General features: G+C 37.9%; 1 protein-coding gene across 1 annotated transcript in view; it reads right to left on the reverse strand.

Annotated features, from left to right (window-relative positions):
* Positions 1-15,875: 15,875 nt before the first annotated feature.
* Positions 15,876-23,300, reverse strand: part of cemip2 (cell migration inducing hyaluronidase 2) — a 138,507-nt gene continuing 131,082 nt past the window's right edge. The window contains exons 21-24 of the mRNA XM_062025372.1: positions 20,661-20,762; positions 20,437-20,582; positions 20,252-20,358; positions 15,876-16,941 (exon numbers count right to left, since the gene is read on the reverse strand). Coding sequence (XP_061881356.1) covers positions 16,739-16,941; positions 20,252-20,358; positions 20,437-20,582; positions 20,661-20,762 — 558 coding nt within the window. The 3' untranslated portion in view covers positions 15,876-16,738. The remainder of the gene's footprint in view (positions 16,942-20,251; positions 20,359-20,436; positions 20,583-20,660; positions 20,763-23,300) is intronic.

Consider the following 23,300-nt stretch of genomic DNA (forward strand, 5'->3'; position numbering starts at 1 on the left):
ACATAATGTCATGGCTGTCTTGAGTTTCCAATAATTTCTACAACTCTTGTATTTTTGTGATAGAGTGATTGGAGCACATACTTGTTGGTCACAAAAAACATTCATGAAGTTTGGTTCTTTTATGAATTTATTATGGGTCTACTGAAAATGTGACCAAATCTGCTGGGTCATGGACTTGTTTCTTCAGCATTGTCCACACGTTTAAGTCAGGACTTTGGGAAGGCCATTCTAAAACCTTAATTCTAGCCTGATTTAGCCATTCCTTTACCACTTTTGACGTGTGTTTGGGGTCATTGTCCTGTTGGAACACCCAACTGCGCCCAAGACCCAACCTCCGGGCTGATGATTTTAGGTTGTCCTGAAGAATTTGGAGGTAATCCTCATTTTTCATTGTCCCATTTACTCTCTGTAAAGCACCAGTTCCATTGGCAGCAAAACAGGCCCCAGAGCATAATACTACCACCACCATGCTTGACGGTAGGCATGGTGTTCCTGGGATTAAAGGCCTTACCTTTTCTCCTCCAAACATATTGCTGGGTATTGTGGCCAAACAGCTCAATTTTTGTTTCATCTGACATCCCATGAACAAAGAAAAGACCTTCTGGAGGAAAGTTCTTATACCCTAATCTAACTCTCGCCAGATCCTTGTAGTTGGCTGAGCTCCACACGTTGATCTGGGACTTCTCAATAGGAGATGTATTTCAGAAGGCGGGGCATTGTAAAAACATCATTGTGTGTGATTGGATAAACCACTTGTCCGTTATCTTGAATGACGTGTTACTTCAACCACTCACATCGAAATCAATCTGTGACGCTGGTGAGAGCGAAATCCAAAACAGAACAGCCGAAATATTGGATCAAACAGTTGTTTCGGCGCTACATCACATTTATGAAATCCCGCCCAGCGATCCTGATTGGTTCATTATTTTTTGCTATCTTGAAGGAGTTTGCAATGCCCTCGAGCCCAGATCCTTGTGTGGAGCTCAGCGAACTACAAGGGTCTGGCGAGAGTCAGGTTAACAATACCCAGCAATATGTTTGGAAGAGACAAGGTGAGGCCTTTAATCCCAGGAACACCAGACCTACCGTCAAACATGGTGGTGGTAGTATTATGCTCGGGGCCTGTTTTGCTGCCAATGGAACTGGTGCTTTAAATGGGACAATGAAAAAGGAAGATTACCTCCAAATTCTTCAGGACAACCTAAAATCATCAGCCCGGAGGTTGGGTCTTGGGCGCAGTTGGGTGTTCCAACAGGACAATGACCCCAAACACAATCAGGCTAGGATTAAGGTTTTAGAATGGCCTTCCCAAAGTCCTGACTTAAATGTGTGGACAATGCTGAAGAAACAAGTCCATGTCAGAAAACCAACAAATTTAGATGAACTGCACCAATTTTGTCAATAGGAGTGGTCAAAATATATATATATATATATATATATATATATATATATATATATATATATATATATATATATATATATATATATATATATATATATATATATATATATATATATATATATATATAGTACACATAATATATTAATATAATGGATATATAATTGACAATTACTATAATTGGATATTAAGAATATATGAAAGTTCGACATGCATAAGTGTGGAAAGAGTGTTTTTAATTTTTCCCATAATGCATTGTAATGGATTTAAATGGGTGTAGTTTTGCATTATGTATGGTGCATGGACATGTTTTTTTTTACTATCCACCAAGTTCCGTGAGTAGGTTGTGTTATGTGCGACCTTGTGTTCTTACAGTATATGTAAATACTGTGCTAAAATGTACTTCAAATCACAATTCATGGACGTTGACCAGATTTACTGGCGTTCTCCACAATATGGGGGCGCGAATTCGAAGCAATCAGATTGTCAGATATTTAAAGGGCCAGGTTCCTGGTGGGCTTCACTTGGCCCCCGGGCCGTGGTTTGGACACCCCTGGTTAACTTGCCCCCCGGTGGCCACACCTCTTTGTGCAGCGGCTCAACGCTCGCTGTTGGGGTGACATTAAGCAGACGGCAGATTTACACGCCCCACGACAGAGAGGGACTCCGGAGGAGGGGTCGTCATGGCAACGGACCCCCGACAAGGCAGTCGGAATTGTTTAATTATTCAGGAGCACCTTCACCGAGAGTCAGCAGGGAGTCGACTGGAACCGATCAAACCATTTAACACCTAGTGTGGGGAGTTTGGGGGGGCAACATAGTCCAATAATTAGCAATTCATATTTTTGATGTTGACTTCTCTATGGAAGTAGAATTGTCTCACATTAACTTATATATATCAATATGATATTAATACATATGCATATATTAATAAATATACAAATACAAATACAAATGTGATATACAAATAGATCATTTGTATAAATGAACACGTATTTGTGAATATATTTTTGAGATTTGAAAATATATACAAATAAACTTTGTAAATATAAAAATGTGACATACAAATAAATTAAGAATTTGTATAAATAAACGTGTATTTGTAAATATATTTTTGAGATTTGAATATAAATATGCTTGATTTTGTATTTGTATTTGTATTGAATTTGCATATGTGGATCGCTTTTTTGCTTTTGTGTCGATGAGACATTCCTTCCATAAACCAGATGCACAAATAAATGTGACCTACACACTCCCCTGAACAACCAGCAGAGGGCACTGCAGCCAGAGCGATGCTCCAAACATTCACACATGTGGTTGTCTACACCAAAATTCTTCTATTTATTCAACTTTTTCTTCTTCTTCTTCTCCCAATTTTGGCGCGCTCTACCTTCCACATTTTACATCCGATTCAAACCGGTCCAACTTCAACTGTTTATCCTATTCAGGAATCGTGGGCTTTCCCCTGACAAATTCCAAAAATTCCCAGATTTCCCAGAATTCCAGATTTTCTGGGACATTTTTCCCATTAAAAATGAATTGGACATTTTTCAAACTTCCACCATTTCCAAAGTTTTCACACCATTCAACCTTCAACTATTCTGGACATTCAAACTATAATTTTTCAGAGTTCTAAAAAATTCCAGGAATTCCCAGAATTCCCATTTTTTCAAACCCTTTTTTGACCCTTTTTTCTGGCGACTACTCTTCCCACATTTTTCAACCCACTTCAACCTTTCCACCGTCCAAACATTCCTCTTAATCAGGACAAAAAACGAAGTCGTTTTTCGAACTGGAAAAATTCCCGGTTTTCCCGAAATTCCTTAATACCATTTTTCAATTAAAAATGTTACTTCTTCAACATTTCTCGACCGATTTGAAAAATTCCAACACCAACCATTTCAACTCATTCAGACCATAAGTACAACAAGTAGTTTAGCATTTTCAAAAAAATTCCCTCTTTTCCTGAAATTCCCAAATTTTTTGAATAGGACATTCTTCAAAGTTCCACAATTCCCACATTTGTCATCTAATTCAAACTGTTTCAACTTCAAAATATTCAGCCTGTTCAGGAATTGTGTGCTCTTCTTCAACAATTCTAAAAAAATTCCCGGATTTCCCATAATTCCCCCATTGAATTGTCAATTTTTCAAACTTCCACAATTCCCACATTTTTCCACCTTCAACACATTCCACTCATCCTGGACATTCAAACTACCATGTTTCCACAATCAACACATTTCCAGGAATTCCCGTTTTTTGGTAATCTATTTCCACCCTTCTTTTTTAAAACTCGACTACTCCTTTCACATTTTTCCAACCCATTTCAACCGTTCCACCGTCACAACACTCCTCATATTCAGGACAAAAACCAAGTTGGTTAAGGAACTAGAAAAATTCCAGGAATTTCTCAATTAAAAACTGTTACCAATTCAACATTTCTTGACCGATTTAAACAATTTCAACATCAACCACTTGAGCTCATTCAGGACATTCATGATCTTAATCATTTTTTAAAAATCCCGCTTTTCCCAACATTCCTAAAGTTCCAGGAAGTTTCCATTGAAATGAATGGGACATTTTTCAAGTTGCACAATTCCCACATTTTTCTACCTATTCAAACCATTGCAACATCAACACATACCACTCATCCTGGACATTCAAACTAACACTTTCCCAAGTTCCAAACCATATTCCGTCTTTTTCTGGAAATTCAAACTCTTCAACATTCAAACCATTCTTACATTCATACTACATTCTGTCAGCATTTCAGTTCAACTTCAGTATTGGAGAATTCACACGCAATTTCTTCAGGAATTGCCTTATCTAGTTTTATTTGACTTCCTAATTAATAAATATATTCAATATATTTCAATAACTATGCTATGAAAATATTCATTTCAATATATATATATATATATATATATATATATATATATATATATATATATATATATATATATATATATATATATATATATATATATATATATATATATATTTACAAGTAATAACACATATTGCATTACACTTTTCTTGTATTGTAATGAATTGCAACTTTTTCCCTTGTCATATTCGGACGGGGAGAGTTGCATTATTTGACCGTTTCATAATAAAGAGGAGCGTGTCCACTTAAAAAGGCGTTATTTTGTTAACTACTGTACACTCATGTTTATTTCAAAGAGTAAAAAAAACAACAACACTGCACTTGGACATTAATAGTGTGGAGGCCTCTGGTCCTCGTTATTATAATAAAGTTGTTTTTCCTCCTTTTAAGCAAAGGAATACACATGAAGACGGCGTGAGGGCCCATACTGTAAGTGCAGCCACCCACACACACACACACACACACACACACACACACAATATTACACAACTTATTTTTAGCCTTGGCATTTCTCTAATTGTGTTTGCACGGTTAAAACTCTGTGTTACACAATTCCGAAGCAGTAATTAAGAAGCAACAACATAAAGTGAGAGGATAAAAAAAAAAAGTTAAGGCAATAACACCGATGACTGATTGCTTAAGGCAACGACAGATGAGAAATGGTAAAAAATGTAAATCATTGATGGAAAATAAGAATTTGATTGTATTTACTGTCAGGAACACCTAAATGTGATCTGTATTGGATTTGTTCCTATTCTCATCATACACCTTTTTGTTTTGGAAGCACATCCAATTCTTCTTCTTCATATAATCTCATGTCTTTACACTTGTCCTACACAATAATAGTCATGTGTAGTAGGCGTCAGGCCGCCCCCTAGCGGCAAAACAAGGGAAGTGCAAAAATAATAAAAAGCATTTTAATGAGATTTTAGTAAAGTTTAGTGCTGAACGTTGAAAGAACCATGTTGGACCAAAAATACAAAAAACAAATCTGTCTGGAGCCGCAAAAAAATTAAAAGCTGTATATAAGTCTTATAATGAAGGCAACACAAGACGTAAGTGTCTATATTAGCTATAACAGCCTACTATCAAAATTACTACGTGTCGCAGAAATGTTGACAGAAATGTTGAAATGTATTATTCATTCCACACATTAGAAAGCATAAGTAAATCAGAGGCTACTCAGAAGGTGAGATAACTCCTGGAAATTACTGGCCAAAGGTATTGATGTGTGTGTCCAAGTTAAAGGAAACGACAGGCTGACTTCTTTTAATAGATTTACTACAATCTTTGGCAAGCTAGGTAATGTTTGCTGTGGTCTGGAACAACATGGCACACAAACAACTCTCTGAAATGTAGCCAATATTACATACAGATAATGTGTCATGAGACATGCAAAACTAAATTATATACAAAGAGGATAAACGTAAAGGATATTAAATTAGCTCAAATATACCTACACGTGAGGCATAATGATGCAATATGTACGTAGCCTAAATAGCATGTTAGCATTGTTTAGCTTGCAGTCATGCACTGACCAGAAGATTTTACATGTAAACAAACTGTTGCGTCACAGTCCACACTATGGTGAGTTCAAGAACCGCCGAAATTAGTAGGACAAAACGATGTTCACCAAACACTGTCATCAGTGAAGCATGCACACAAACATATTAAACAGTGGGCTTTCTAACAATTGGGAAGGTTTGTGTCATGTTTGTCCTCAAACAAAAAACATACTAAAACAAAAAAATTATTTTCCACCCCATGTTTTTCCATTTTCAATTATTTTTTAAAAATGCTCCAGGGAGCCACTAGGGCGGCACTGAAGAGCCGCATGCGGATCGAGGGCCGCGGGTTGCTGACCCCCGGTGTAGTGGAGGAACTTGATTGATATATTTTGTTTCTGTGACGTCATCCCACTAAAGTGACCATAGAAGAGAACAATGAACACACTGAGGGAGGATTTACAGCACAGGTGTCACACTCAAGGCCGCATCATTTTATCTGCCTAGGAATATTTTGTCTTTTTAATTTACCAAATGTCTTCAACTTTCCATTTTGACAGAAAAAAACACATGCAATTTCATACCTTTTAAACTTTAAATAATATCACAGCAAATATGATCATACACTCTAAACATTTTTTTGTTAAAATACAAATAAATACGTAAATATTGACTTTTAAAGCAAGTTATTCATCGAATTGTACACTGTAAACATGATTTTTGGTAGCTCAGTTGCCAGAATCGTAATAAAACAAAAACAAATAACATTATGTGGGCTCTGTACCGAGGATGTCGTTGTGGCTTGTACAGCCCTTTGAGACACTTGTGATTTAGGGCTATATAAATAAACATTGATTGATTGATTGATTAATTGATTGATTGCATCGTTTTTTCCCATTTACAGTGATGCACAATAAAAACAACAACAACCGTAGATTTTACAATAAAAAGAGAGGTGCTTTTTATTTCCAGTATACAAAACCCAAAACCAGTGAAGTTAGCACGTTGTGTAAATGGTACATAAAAACAAAATACAATGATTTGCAAATCCTTTTCAACCTATATTCAATTGAATAGACTGCAAAGACAAGATACTTAACGTTTGAACTGTAAAACTTTGTCATTTTTTGCAAATATTACCTTATTTGGAATTTGATGCCTGCAACATGTTTCAAAAAAGCTGACACAAATGGCAAAAAAGACTGAGAAAGTGGAGGAATGCTCATCAAACACTTATTTGGAACATCCCACAGGTGAACAGGCTAATTGGGAACAGGTGGGTGCCATGATTGGGTATAAAAGCAGCTTCCATGAAATGTTCAGTCATTCACAAACAAGGATGGGGCGAGGGTCACCACTTTGTGAACAAATGCGTGAGCAAATTGTCGAACAGTTTAAGAACAACATTTCTCAACGAGCTATTGCAAGGAATTCAGGGATTTCACCATCTACGGTCCGTAATATCATCAAAAGGTTCAGAGAATCTGGAGAAATCACTGCATGTAAGCGATGATATTACAGACCCTCGAACCCTCAGGCGGTACTGCATCAAAAAGTGACATCAGTGTGTAAAGGATATCACCACATGGGCTCAGGAACACTTCAGAAAACCACTGTCAGTAACTACAGTTCGTCTCTACATCTGTAAGTGCAAGTTAAAACTTTAATACGCAAAGCGAAAGCCATTTATCAACAACACCCAGAAACGCCGCCGGATTCCCTGGGCCTGAGCTCATCTAAGATACACTGATGCAAAGTGTAAAAGTGTTCTGTGGTCTGACGAGTCCACATTTCCAATTGTTTTGGGAAACTATGGACGTCGTGTCCTCCGGACCAAAAAGGAAAAGGACCATCCGGATTGTTATAGGCGCAAAGTTCAAAATCCAACATCTGTGATGGTATGGGGGTGTATTAGTGCCCAAGGCATGGGTAACTTACACATCTGTGAAGGCACCATTAATGCAGAAAGGTACATACAGGTTTTGGAGCAACATACACTATATTGCCAAAAGTATTTGGCCACCCATCCAAATGATGAGAATCAGGTGTCCTAATCACTTGGCCCGGTGTATAAAATCAAGCACTTAGGCAGTTCAGTTTACAGAAGAAACTAGAGCTCTTAAATTATCATGTAGAAAGCTGGAACGCAAAGAGCGCGACTAAATTTGAGGTTTTCCATCAAGCATGGAGTGATAGTTTAATCATTTATAAACGCATGCTTACCTTAGCTAAAGCTAAATATTTCTCAAATCTCATCCGCCTCAACAAAAACGATCCTAAATATTTGTTCAGTACAGTAGCATCGCTAACCAAACAAGGGCCTCCTCCCAATAGCTCCACCCACTCGGCAGATGACTTTATGAATTTCTTTAATAAGAAAATTGAACTCATTAGAAAGGAGATTAAAGACAATGCATCTCAGCTACAACTGGGTTCTATTAACACAGATACGACTGTATATACGACGGATACTGCCCTCCAAAATAGTCTCTCTCTTTTTGATGAAATAACATTAGAGGAATTGCAACGGCGTGTAAGTGGGATAAAACAAACAACATGTTTACTTGACCCACTTCCTGGGAAACTTATCAAGGAGCTTTTTGTAATATTAGGTCCATCAGTGCTAAATATTATAAACGTATTACTTTCCTCCGGCACTGTTCCCCTAGCATTCAAAAAAGTGGTTATTCATCCTCTACTCAAAAGACCTAACCTCGATCTTAAACTCATGGTAAACTACCGGCCGGTGTCCTACCTTCCGTTTATTTCGAAAATTCTCGAAAAAATTGTTGCACAGCAGCTAAATGAACACTTAGCGTCTAACAATCTCTGTGAACCTTTTCAATCCGGTTTCAGGGCAAATCACTCTACGGAGACAGCCCTCGCAAAAATGACTAATGATCTATTGCTAACGATGGATTCTGATGCGTCATCTATGTTGCTGCTTCTTGATCTTAGCGCTGCTTTCGATACCGTCGATCATAATATTTTATTAGAGCGTATCAAAACATGTATTGGTAGGTCAGACTTAGCCTTGTCTTGGTTTAACTCTTATCACCGACATCTATTTAATAATACCACCTTAACATTTGACAACCAAACAATTAAACAAGGAGACTCGGTAAAGAATCTGGGTATTATCTTCGACCCAACTCTCTCGTTTGAGTCACACATTAAGAGTGTTACTAAAACGGCCTTCTTTCATCTCCGTAATATCGCTAAAATTCATTCCATTTTGTCCACTGGCGACGCTGAGATCATTATTCAAGCGTTCGTTACATCTCGTCTCGATTACTGTAACGTTTTATTTTCGGGTCTCCCTATGTCTAGGATTAAAAGATTACAGTTGGTACAAAATGAGGCTGCTAGACTTTTGACAAAAACAAGAAAGTTTGATCATATTACGCCTATACTGGCTCACTTGCACTGGCTTCCTGTGCACCTAAGATGCGACTTTAAGGTTTTACTACTTACGTATAAAATACTACACGGTTTAGCTCCTGCCTATCTTGCTGATTGTATTGTACCATATGTCCCGACAAGAAATCTGCGTTCAAAGAACTCCGGCTTATTAGTGATTCCCAGATCCCAAAAAAAGTCTGCAGGCTATAGAGCGTTTTCTATTCGGGCTCCAGTACTCTGGAATGCCCTCCCGGTAACAGTTAGAGATGCTACCTCAGTAGAAGCATTTAAGTCCCATCTTAAAACTCATTTGTATACTCTAGCCCAGGGGTGCTCATTACTTAGATCGCGAGCTACCGGTCGATCGCAGAGGGTGTGTCAGTCGTTCGACAGCCAGGCATTAAAAAAATAGTCCTAAAAATGAGCGATCATAAATCTTCACTATGACATCACTTTCGTCACTTGATTGACATTCACGGCACCCGAGGGTCTTCTGAGATGACGCTGGCTGCTGCCAGCTCATTATTAAGAAAAAATTACCGACAGGAAGGCGAGAAACACTTTTTATTTCAACAGACTCTGGCGCCGTACCTGTCGTCAAAACTCCAAACACAGACTGCACAGTTCCTGCCTTCACAATAAAAGCGCTGCTTCATCCTGCCTGCACTAACAACATAAGAGTCTCAGAAAGCTGGCGTGCACAAACTAGCAAGCTACGGAGTTTGCCGCCAATGTATTTCTTGTAAAGTGTATACAAAGGAGTACGGAAGCTGGACAAATAAGATGCCAAAAAACAACCACTTTCATGTGGTATTGGACAGAAAGGAGGACTTTTTTTCTCCTCCATTTGAAAATGCGGACGTTATCAGCACCACTGTCTGATTCCTATCAATGCAAGACATCAGAATCAGGTAATACACCAACTTATATTCTTGTCTTCATGAAAGAAAGGAATCTATATGTGTTAAACATGCATGTATTAACATTAAACACCTTTAACTTGTTAACAATATTTACTGTATGGGTTAAACATGCATGTATTATCATTAAACACTTTTAACTTGTTAACAATATTAACTATATGTGTTAAACATGCTTGTATTATCTTTAAACATCTTTAACTTGTTAACAATATTAACTATGTGTTAAACATGCTTGTATTATCATTAAACACCTTTAACTTGTTAACAATATTAACTATATGTGTTAAACATGCTTGCATTATCTTTAAACACCTTTAACATCCATCCATCCATCCATCCATTTTCTACCGCTTATTCCCTTCAGGGTCGCTGGAGCCTATCTCAGCTACACTCGGGCGGAAGGCGGGGTACACCCTGGACAAGTCGCCACCTCATCGCAGGGCCAACACAGATAGACAGACAACACTCACATTCACACACTAGGGCCAATTTAGTGTTGCCAATCAACCTATCCCCAGGTGCATGTCTTTGGAGGTGGGAGGAAGCCGGAGTACCCGGAGGGAACCCACGCAGTCACAGGGAGAACATGCAAACTCCACACAGAAAGATCCCGATCCCGGGATTGAACTCACGACTACCCAGGACCTTCGTATTGTGAGGCAGACGCACTAACCCCTCTTCCACCGTGCTGCCCACCTTTAACATGTTAACAATATTAACTATATGTATTAAACATTCTTGTATTATCATTAAACACCTTTAATTTATTAACAATATTAACTATATGTGTTAAACATGCTTGCATTATCATTAAACACCTTTAACTTGTTAACAAAAACATATATTTCATAAATAAGTAAATATAAATTATATATATGAATGAGGTAGATCCCCATGACTTGATCAATTGAAAAGTAGCTCGCCTGCAGAAAAAGTGTGAGCACCCCTGCTCTAGCCTATAAATAGACCCCCCTTTTAGACCAGTTGATCTGCTGTTTCTTTTCTGCTCTGCCCCCCTCTCCCTTGTGGCTGTCCAAAGTCGGGACCCGGGGTGGACCGCTCGCCTGTGCATCGGTTGGGGACGTCTCTGCGCTGGTGACCTGTCTCCACTCGGGATGGTCTCCTGCTGGCCCCATTATGGACTGGACTCTCACTATTATGTTAGATACACTATGGACTAGACTCTCACAATATTATGCTAGCTCAGTGGTTCTTAACCTTGTTGGAGGTACCGAACCCCACCAGTTTCATATGCGCATTCACCGAACCCTTCTGTAGTGAAAAATTAAAAACATTTTTTTTAAAATTCAAGACAAAGTTATATGTTGTTGGTAACACTTTAATATGGGGAACATATTCTAAGTAACACAGACTTAATTTAGAGTTATTTGGTTAGGGTTAGGGTTAGGGCCAGGGTTAAGGTTATAATAAGGCCATGCCGAATAAGGCATTAATAAGTACTTAATAATGACTAGTTAAGAGCCAATATGTTACTAATTTGCATGTTAATAAGCAAATAATTAATGGTGAATATGTTCCCCATACTAAAGTGTTACCATGTTTTTTTACTGGTGCACAAAATGAACCGTGCATGAACATTACCTTGTTCAAAGAACAAAACCAACACAGTGCATAAACTCACAACAAATTACACACTTGCAAATCAGTGTGACTTCTGCTGTTGCCGTATCCATAATACGCAGATAGGGAGAAGTTTTTATTTACACGATGAGTCGGGTGTGTTTTGACCTGCGCCGAACCCAGGTTAAGAACCACTGTGCTAGATCCACTCGACGTCCATTGCACCGGTCGCCCTAAGGGGCGGGGGTCCTCACATCTGCGGTCCTCTCCAAGGTTTCTCATTGTCCCATTGGGTTGAGTTTTTCCTTGCCCTGATGTGGGATCTGAACAGAGGATGTCGTTGTGGCTGGTGCAGCCCTTTGAGACACTTGTGATTTAGGGCTATATAAATAAACATTGATTGATTGGATTGAATATATGTTGAAAAGGATTTGCAAATCATTGTATTCTGTTTTTATTTACAATTTACACAACGTGCCAACTTCACTGGTTTGGGGTTTTGTATATTGTAAAAAAAAAACACTTAATTTGCGGCAACATTTTGGCAACTAATCTATTTTTTTATTTTTTTTACAGTGTACATAAAAAATATACATAATAATAAATAATTCTGGCCGGTCACATAATTGTATACGGCCCGCAAATAATGTATTTTTATTTACTAAATGTGTTCAATTTTCCATTTTGACAGAAAGAATACATGCACTGCATGCAATTTCATATCTTTTAAACTTAAATAAAAATAAACACTTAAATATTGGCTTGACTCATGATTTTAAAGCAGGTTATTCATTGTACACTGTAAAAATATGTTTTGGGGGCTGAGTTGCCAGAATTTTACCATTAAAAAAAATGTATTCAAAAAATTGTTGCATCGTTTTTATATTGACAGTATATATTGTAAAACAAAACTAAAAAAAACATCGTACACTCTACGGTAAAATTTTGGCAACTGAACTGCCCGTTTTTTACAGTAAATCAGCGTACATGAAAAATATATATAATAATAAATAATTCTGCGATGGGCCCTCAGTGAAAACGAGTTTGACACCGCTAATTTACACACAACTGTGTCCTGGCTGCTCAGTACAAAATAAAATAAAAAAATAAAACCAAGCAAGGTTTGTATTTGAAATCAAGATATATATATTTTTCCTCTCAAGTTTTAAGACCAATATATACTAAAACCTGAGATACATTACTTAAAATAAACTTTAAATTATTCCGCCAGTAAAAAACTTTTTTTTCCTGCTCCGTTGACAAAATAATTCAGCTTATTTAAAGTAATATGCAAACAAACCTTGTTTATGGCAACCATTCAGGGGAAATAACACACAGAATTTGTGTGTGTGCATTATTTTTATATAGCGCTTTTTCTCTAGTGACTCAAAGCGCTTTACATAGTGAAACCCAATATTTAAGTTACATTTAAGCCAGTGTGGGTGGCACTGGGAGCAGGTGGGTAAAGTGTCTTGCCCAAGGACACAACGGCAGTGACTAGGATGGCGGAAGCGGGGATCGAACCTGGGACCCTCAAGTTGCTGGCACGGCCACTCTACCAACCGAGTTGCATCTATTATATTCTATTATTTTTGTTATTGAGCCGATATGAAATCAGCAGGAATCATACATACTTTTATTTTGTAGTGTGGAATGTTAGAAAAGGTTTGATCAAGTGAAACGAGTCAAACAGAGAACAACGGTAGCTGTAAAAAAACACTCATCTATTGATTATTAATCATCTGGATCGGACTTATGCAGTCTTTAAGTTTAAGTGGAGTGGTATTTTTTTTTTTTTTTTTAGTGAAACCTTGTGCTCACAATGATAACAGCCAGTGATGAAGCAGGTCATTTATCACAAAGCATACATGTTTATTTCAGCTATCCATGTTGGTTATAAAACATTAAAAAAAACAGTCACTATTGACAAGCAGTTTGTCCAGTAAATGTAGAGAATGACTTCAAATACACTCGACTTACAAAAAGTCTCTTTTTCTCTGATGGACTTCCAAACAGTCGAGCGGTTACAAGGCCACACATATACTGCGTGTGTATATATACGTATATATATATATATATATATATATATATATATATATATATATATATATATATATATATATATATATATATATATATATATATATATATATATATATGCATACAAGTACATAAATATACATACATATTATACTGTATATATATATACATACATATATATACATGCATTTATATACACATATACATGCACATATAAATATATATATACACAAGTATATATATTATACTGTATATATATATATATATATATACATATATATGTACTGTATATATACACAGTGTGCATATATATATATATACATACATATGTACAGTACACATATACATACATATATACACATACACATTTATATATGTGTATATATATATATAAAATCAGTCATATTTTCACACACAGTCACAAATCGCTCAGTGGGGGAGCCCTGCTCACATCCAAAAGGCCTTTTCGATAGGTCCAAGGCTGCTAAATAATCCTCAACATACGCCTGTATCACCGTACATGTATATATCATTCAGTAAGGTAGAAAGGGTGATAGTATTTTTTATTTTTACTGCACATGCGACCTGCACTTAACGCCACCAACTCCAGGACACGCACAAAGAAGTCCACTTGTTTAAATAAAAAAGAAAAAGAAAAAGGTGCTTATTTTTTGTTGCAGCTGCACTGTGATCACAGGAGTGTTCCAGTTAAAAGACTTGTGAGTCAAAATGCTCCAGATTCATGTTTGTGTGTAAGAAAATAGGCATTGAACCCTTGTGCACGCTTCAAATCGACCATTGACACTAACTCCTCGGCTCCAAAAGGGACCCAGTCATTTAAGTGTCAAGTCAGCAATTGTTTTACTTATAATGCTCGAAATGTTTTATCAATTTCAGGTCTATCTGTGGAAATAAAAACGAAAAAATGGTAGTTTTTTAGATTTTATTATTGACCTGTTTTTATCATGGGAAAATGCGAAATATGCAATATTTCTATAAAAAAAATAAGTTGCAGAGTGGAACATTTGAGGCAATTACAGCTTTGAAAATTATTAAATTGTTAAATAATTATTATGTTTCACAGTGCTGACTGAGCTCGAGAACAGTTGAATTTATTGAGTTTACACAAGTCATATATATATATTTGTGTGTGTATATATATATATGTATATATATAATAATAATAATGGATTAGATTTTATATCGCGCTTTTCTATTATTAGATACTCAAAGCGCTCACGGAGAAGTGAGAACCCATCATTCATTCACACCTGGTGGTGGTAAGCTACATTTGTAGCCACAGCTGCCCTGGGGTAGACTGACGGAAGCGAGGCTGCCAGTTTGCGCCTATGCCCCTCCGACCACCACCTATCATTCATTCTTCCACCAGTGTGAGCGGCACCGGGGGCAAGGGTGAAGTGTCCTGCCCAAGGACACAACGGCAGCAATTTGGATGTCAAGAGGCGGGGAGCGAACCTGCAACCCTCAGGTTTCTGGCACGGCCGCTCTACCCACTACGCCATACCGCCCCATATATATATGTGTGTATATGTGTGTGTGTGTGTGTCTATATATACACACACACACACACACACACACACACACACACACACACACACACACACACACACACACACACACACACACACACACACACACACACACACACACACACACACACAGACAGACACATATATATACAAAAATCACACATATATAACAAATACAATAAACACATTTAATAATAAATAATTAGATGTCTTTATTTTGAATATATTGTTTATTATTTCCAAATATATATGTAATTTTTTTAATGAATATATACATATTATCTGTTTATATAGATGTATAAAATAATTTACATATATATATATATAAATAAAATTAACAATACAATAAAAAACATTTAATAAAAAATAAAACAAAAAATGTGTGTTTGTAAATAAAACATATATATTTTAAATAAAATAAAAATATATGAATTAATAAACATATATATATATATACATATATATATACACATATACATATATATTTACATATACATATACATACATATATATATATATATATATATATATATATATATATATATATATATATATATATATATATATATATATATATACACACACAGTATATACACACATACACACACATATGCTTTTTTAAATGTATTTATTAACTGCCCAAGAACATCTTTATTGCATTTCAGCAATTTAATGGCAGGTTAACTCATTTATGCTCATCAAAGCTCTGAGAATTATACCATACATTCTGGCACATTGTTTTTCAATCGGCCAAAGAATTGGATGAATTGGGTTGTCATGGAAAATAACAGTTCTAAAGGGAGTCAACGAGGCCGAATGGCTCTTCAGAGAGCGTGTGTATATTTTGTGTGTGTAACCTATTCCAACGACGCTGCAATCAAAAACACAATGCAATTAATTAAATAAATTTAAAAAAACGTAATGCCCGTTTGGAGTGCACAAGGGTTAAATAAGCATGTGATGTATGAACAGCTTTTATTTAAAAAAAAATCGGCTTTTGTTTAATAGCCTTTTAAAATATTGTTGTTGTGTTTTTCGAGGCGTTGGCATTTCTTTGAACACATTTGACTTAGTGCATCTACATCCTTCCAGTTTTGCTTCCCATCGAACATGTTTTCTCTCATTTGTTCCTACTGCTCATCATCTCCCTCCAGCCTCAGTGGAACTAATGCGCCCTTTCTCTCTGATCACATTTGTGTTCTCATTTCACACAACGTAATGAATATAAATAGGTGCTTTGATTTGTTGTGTTTCATTTAAAAAAGGTCCATTCGCTGACTTTGGCTTGACAAAAAAGTGCATTGACTTAAAGGCCCGAGGCAAACACAACATATATGCCATTGTTAATAAATTAAAAAGTTCAGCAGTTCACATGGTGTGTGTGTTCTGTGTGCAAGAAGTGTGTGTGTGTGTGTGTGTGTGTGTGTGTGGGTGGTGCAGTTCACATTGGTTCACTCAAGTCCTGTGGCTTCCTTCAGCAGCTGCAGGTCTTTGCGGGCGTCTTGAGCTGCAGACGCTGAGCAGCCGTATGCTTCCAGACCCAGGGGCAAGTAGCGCTCCTGCAGGCCCAGGATCTCGTCCCCTTGGCCCGCAAGGAGCCAGACCCAAGGAGGATGGGGGGTGCGGCCCTGGAAGGCCCACAGTGCCAGACTCTCTGCAGTGAGAGACCGGGTAGACAGTGCAGCTACGTTTACACCAAGTTGTGCATCAAATTAGGACAAAGTCTACGGAGGTTCTTTTGTGTCTTTTTTACACAAACTATTTTTGACACAGAATTTATGTACTTTATTTTTTTGCATTTGAATTTTTTTAACTGATTTTTTTTTTTTAAAGTATGCTGATGACTTCATTGAGTAAAAAAAATCTGTTTAAAAATTAAGTTTTTTAAATTACAGTGAATAATTATTTGTTGCCTCAAAACTCAATATTCACTTACAGTAAATTAAGAGTTAATTACAAGCAACCCCTTTTTTTGCACTGAATTGTTTTTTAACATCAAATTTTTCTATACTGATTTTTTTTTCTACATTGAATTTTTATTTAAAAAATTTGACTACATTTTTCTGCATTGATTTTTTTTACAGTGAATTGTTTTTTTACGCTGAATGTTTATACACTGACATTTTAAAAGCTAAGGTCTTTTAAGAATTTGAGATGCCAAATAACATCAATTTACAAAGGAAAAAGTTTTACGATGCTACAGAAAGGACGAAAAAAGCAAGAAGAGAGAGACAAAAAAAAACATGCAAATATTATATTGCTTTTAGGAATGAGAGAGGAGTGGCAAAAGAGGTTGGGCCAAGTGTCTGATTGTAATATCAGCAAAAACTGAAATGTTTTGATTGAACATTGGAAAGGCGATGTCAATCACAAAATAAACCCATTTGGAGAGTAACCTTTGACCAAAAGACAAACACACTGATTTTGACACAGGATTTTTATAAACTAAATTTTTACACACTGACTTTTTATACAGTGAATTTGTCTGCACTGAACTTTTTTTACACTGAAATTTGAAAAAAAATGTTGCACTGAATCGATTTTTTTTAAATAAAATTTTCACACTGAATTTTAAAACAATGTATTTTAACAAACTGAATTTTTAAACACACACATTTTGCTGAAAAATGTTTATTCATTGAAATTGGCAGCATATTTGGATGTAGAAAAAAAAATCAGTTAAATGAATTCAGTCTCCAAAAAAACATTTGTACTAAAGACACAAATTAACCTCAGCAGTCACCACTCTTTGCCGTTGACCAATCATCAAGCAGCATACTACCGTGCTGTCCGGTCCCACTCTGTGGTATTTGTGGTACGCAGACGTGGTATTATTATGGTGTGTATATAAGGCCTCCAAAATGGCACCTATTAGCAGACATATTATCTGGCGTTTTGTTTCCCAAAAATGATCCGCAACCAACTGTTCTTACCTTCTGGTATCTGCTAATGTGTATATGCAATCTGCATAAATCCCGAAATTTGTAGTCTGTAGTCAGTAATCTCCTTCTTTTTCTCTATTTTCTTCTTGTGGGGCATTCATCCTCTGCTGTTGCCATTTCTAATACAAAGTAACATACAGTTCTAACTTAAATCTGTCAGTAGGTTCGCTATGGAAGCGCTACAAACTACCGAAAGATGACGCGGAAAAGACGCCGTCGAAGTGGAGGCACGTAATTAAAACGACGCATCCTGAAGAGACGGTCAGAAAGTAACTTGAAGATGTTCTATAAAACATCATCTATGCAACATTTTGACCAAAGAACCACCATTACATGTTATGTAGACCCCAAGGAAGTCTTTTAAATGTAGCAAAAAATATATAATATGACCCTTTAATGCGCCGCATAATCCGGAGTTGGGAAATTGTGTTAGTAGTAAATATAAACGGAATACAATGATTTGCAAATCATTTTCAACCCATATTCAGTTGAATATGCTACAAAGACAACATATTTGATGTTCAAACTGATAAACATTTTTTTTTTTTGCAAATAATCATTAACTTTAGAATTTGATGCCAGCAACACGTGACAAAGAAGTTGGGAAAGGTGGCCACAAATACTGATAAAGTTGAGGAATGCTCATCAAACACTTATTTGGAACATCCCACAGGTGAACAGGCAAATTGGGAACAGGTGGGTGCCATGATTGGGTATAAAAGTAGATTCCATGAAACGCTCAGTCATTCACAAACAAGGATGGGGCGAGGGTCACCACTTTGTCAACAAATGCGTGAGCAAATTGTTGAACAGTTTAAGAAAAACCTTTCTCAAGCAGCTATTGCAAGGAATTTAGGGATTTCACCATCCACGGTCCATAATATCATCAAAGGGTTCAGAGAATCTGGAGAAATCACTGCACGTAAGCAGCTAAGCCCGTGACCTTCGATCCCTCAGGCTGTACTGCATCAACAAGCGATATCAGTGTGTAAAGGATATCACCACATGGGCTCAGGAACACTTCAGAAACCCACTGTCAGTAACTACAATTGGTCGCTACATCTGTAAGTGCAAGTTAAAACTCTCCTATGCAAGGCGAAAACCGTTTATCAACAACACCCAGAAACGCCGTCGGCTTCGCTGGGCCTGAGCTCATCTAAGATGGACTGATACAAAGTGGAAAAGTGTTGTGTGGTCTGACGAGTCCACATTTCAAATTGTTTTTGGAAACTGTGGACGTCGTGTCCTCCGGACCAAAGAGGAAAAGAACCATCCGGATTGTTATAGGCGCAAAGTTGAAAAGCCAGCATCTGTGATGGTATGGGGGTGTATTAGTGCCCATGACATGGGTAACTTACACATCTGTGAAGGCGCCATTAATGCTGAAAGGTACATACAGGTTTTGGAGCAACATATGTTGCCATCCAAGCAACGTTACCATGGACGCCCCTGCTTATTTCAGCAAGACAATGCCAAGCCATGTGTTACATCGACGTGGCTTTATAGTAAAAGAGTGCAGGTACTAGACTGGCCTGCCTGTAGTCAAAAACCTGTCTCCCATTGAAAATGTGTGGCGCATTATGAAGCCTAAAATACCACAACGGAGACCCCCGGACTGTTGAACAACTTAAGCTGCACATCAAGCAAGAATGGGAAATAATTCCACCTAAGAAGCTTAAAAAATGTGTCTCCTCAGTTCCCAAACGTTTACTGAGTGTTGATAAAAGGAAAGGCCATGTAACACAGTTGTGAACATGCCCTTTCCCAACTACTTTGGCACGTGTTGCAGCCATGAAATTCTAAGTTAATTATTTGCAAAAAAAAAATAAAGTTTAAAAGTTTGAACATCAAATATCTTGTCTTTGTACCGCATTCAATTGAATAGCGGTTGAAAAGGATTTGCAAATCATTGTATTCCGTTTATATTTACATCTAACACAATTTCCCAACTCATATGGAAACGGGGTTTGTAGTCAAATTATATATTTTCAGTATTACATTTGCAGTGAGAGCGCCACCAACCTTTATTGTGAAGATCAGCAGCCTTGGCCAGCCCCAAGGAGACAAGACATGGAGCCACATCAGCCAGGCCTTCAGGCTGACCATGTGTGGCCACCAGCACTATGGACCTTCACACCCGCAGGAGAAACAAGTCAGCATTGAACCCTCCTATTAAACTTGCAAGTCAATCCCCCCCCCCCACTCACTTAGTCGGTATGCCATTTTCGAGGTGATGCTTCATTTTGGTGTCCATCTTGGAGAATTGGACCTTCGTGGTGACTTTTCCCGAGCAGGCGTCCACAGAGACCACGAGATAGCCAGGCTGATTGAAGGCCATCACTTCCTCATTAGCCTGTGCGGTGGCAGACACAAATAACATGGCTGCCAACAGGCCAAGGCGTGACGTGCATTGTTTGCGTGTTCCACTCACAGCAATAAAGGACTCGGCGTCGCCTTTTTGCTGCTCCCTCACGCTGAGAGACTTGACTCGTGTTTGGAGGTAGGACGTCCACGGCTCACTCGTGAACACACGCTGAGGAAAGGAAGCAGCAAATCAGGTCCACATCACAGACATGCTGACAACGCTCCAGACAATGGCGTGCGTTTTGTTTACATCCGGTTTCAGTAGCACGGTTTTCGATGATCAAAGTCTTTTTTCTGGTGGTCAAGTTTTCCGTGCATCCCTTGTCAATAGTGCACAAATAATAGGCTATATATATCATTTCATACTGTAATGACTAGCTAATGTTAATGTTGTATGTGCCTTAAAGGTGATTGGCGGAGAATGAGGAAGTGTTCTTGTGTGTCGGTGTGAAGTGCGGACTCACGAGGCGAATGTGTTTGCACGGGAGGTAAAACCTGTTGGAATTGTGCCGTTTGTTATCATAAGATTGGTAATAAAAGTAAGTTAAAAACAGTGTCGGACTTTGTGTGATTTCTGGGAGCTGCAATATATTATATTACTTTAATTTGTTTTCAAGTAAAAAAAAGCCCTAATTTTCAAGGTGTGGCGGTAATTAAAATGCTGTGGCGGCACGTCACATTCAATGACATTAGGGGAAACCCTGCTTTTCCTTGAGTATGTTTGTGATGACCAAACGCGACTTTCACTTTGTTTTATTGAGTTTCATTCCGATCGCTCCAATTTTTTTTTTTTACAGCATGGGTGCCCAGACGTTCTGCCTCCAAGGGCCAAAGTGAAAATGTGCCAATGGTCCGCAGGCCAAACAGCGATATTTACCATACAGCACAACAAGGGAGGAATATAGCCTCATACCAGCATTAATTAATCAGAAGGTAGTAGAGATTGTCACAGTTGTGTGACTAATTCAGTTAGCATACAACTCTGCATCTTTTATGTACACCTTTAACCTCAAAACATTTAAAAAAGATAATTTTAATTTTCTCAATTTTTTTTAAAAGTATTATTCTCTAACCAGTTCTCACACAGATTAGACATATGGAGGATGATCAATTTCGAAGCGTTTAGGTTTTCATTGTAGGACGTGGGCGAAGCCTGGCGACCAAGATTATCATATTCCATTCAGCGTCAAAAAGTTACAACTGTACCTTAGAGCAGGGGTCTCAAATTCAAACGCAACTAGTTAGCTTGTGAAAAAAATATCTATAGATTTTATGGTAGAAAAAACTGGCAGGTCAGACACCAAAATTTTACTGTAAAATTTGCATTGTTTTTAACACTAAATTACTGTAAATTGAACAACAGTACCACTGTTGTATTATGTTAATGCCAGTTTTTTTACTGTAAAATCTAAGGCCATTTTTTCATAGTGCATTACTGTACATGGAGAAACTGTATCACTGTTTTTTCCCCGCAAAATTCTAATTTGCTATTTTTTTCTATCGAAAAATCTATGTTTCCTGTTTTTATAGTGCATTAAAAATATGTATACATTTGGCTTGTTAGAGCTATTTGATCACATGACACCATTTCACCAATCAAACGGATCCTGGCAGTCACATGACCAGACTAAACTACACTGTAAAAAGTGAAATGGCGTCATTACTCTTCAATGTTTACTTACAAACGAGAAAAATTACTTTATAACAGAAGTTTTTTGACCTTGGGGGCCGAACTTTTACACTACAGAGGGGCCCGGGGCCCACTCAAATATTAACACTGAATTATTAATCTTAGTTTTGATTTCAATCATATTCAGTTATTATATCTTGAAAGATACATCTCCTGGATGCACTGGGACACATCATCAGTGATGTATCCTGGATTCATCAGGTGTTTCGGGTCTCGCAACATCAGACACCCTCGTCCAGGCGACCCAGCCGGGGTGATCAAGTCCCTGCTTGTGTCCCAGTAGCAACCCACGGATCTGCCATTTTCAGCCACAACCACCTCGTGGCTTTCTCTGCCGCTTCACTTGCGGATTGAATGGCCCTCCTTTTGGCCGCCCCTGTGACTCCCAATCGGCCAAGCACCTTGCAGAGGGAGCGTCCTGCAAAGCCACGGTAGCCAACTTCTATTGGGTCATAGAAAGTCCTCCCTGTTGCTATGGTCCCAACCAGTGCCTTTTGCCTAAGGCATGACTCAGCCACCTCCACTGCCTTTTCTGCCTTCCACTTCATTCCTGTCCTCACTTCAATCCCGGCTGATGACACCTTGCAGTCCGTGGAGTCTCTGTACTGTAGGGCTTCTCTTGTGCGTGCCACCTTGAATTCTTCAGTGAGCCCACTGAAGGGTAGCTGCAGGATGTTGCTTGTCCCGTACAGAGCAGCACTGTTGAGGCTGCGGGGGAGACCCAGCCATTTCCGCAGAAAGCTGCTGATCTTCCTTTCAAAAGGATTCCACTGTTGTTACTGAGACTGCATATACAAGGAGAGGCCACAGGACTCTGGGAAGGATGGAGTGCTGGTAGATCCAGGCTTTGAATCTACCAGGTAGGCCAGACTTGTCTACTTTGGTGAGCCACCCTCCAAGCTCTTCAGCAGACTTCTGGATAGCAGCAGAGTCCTTCAGGCTGGAGTCAAAGAGCTTTCCTAAGCTCTTGACTGGTTGCTCCGTGATGGATGGAATGACCGTTCCTGAGATTGAGAA

Source organism: Entelurus aequoreus, linkage group LG17 (genome assembly GCF_033978785.1).
Source record: "Entelurus aequoreus isolate RoL-2023_Sb linkage group LG17, RoL_Eaeq_v1.1, whole genome shotgun sequence".
Lineage (NCBI taxonomy): Eukaryota > Metazoa > Chordata > Actinopteri > Syngnathiformes > Syngnathidae > Entelurus > Entelurus aequoreus.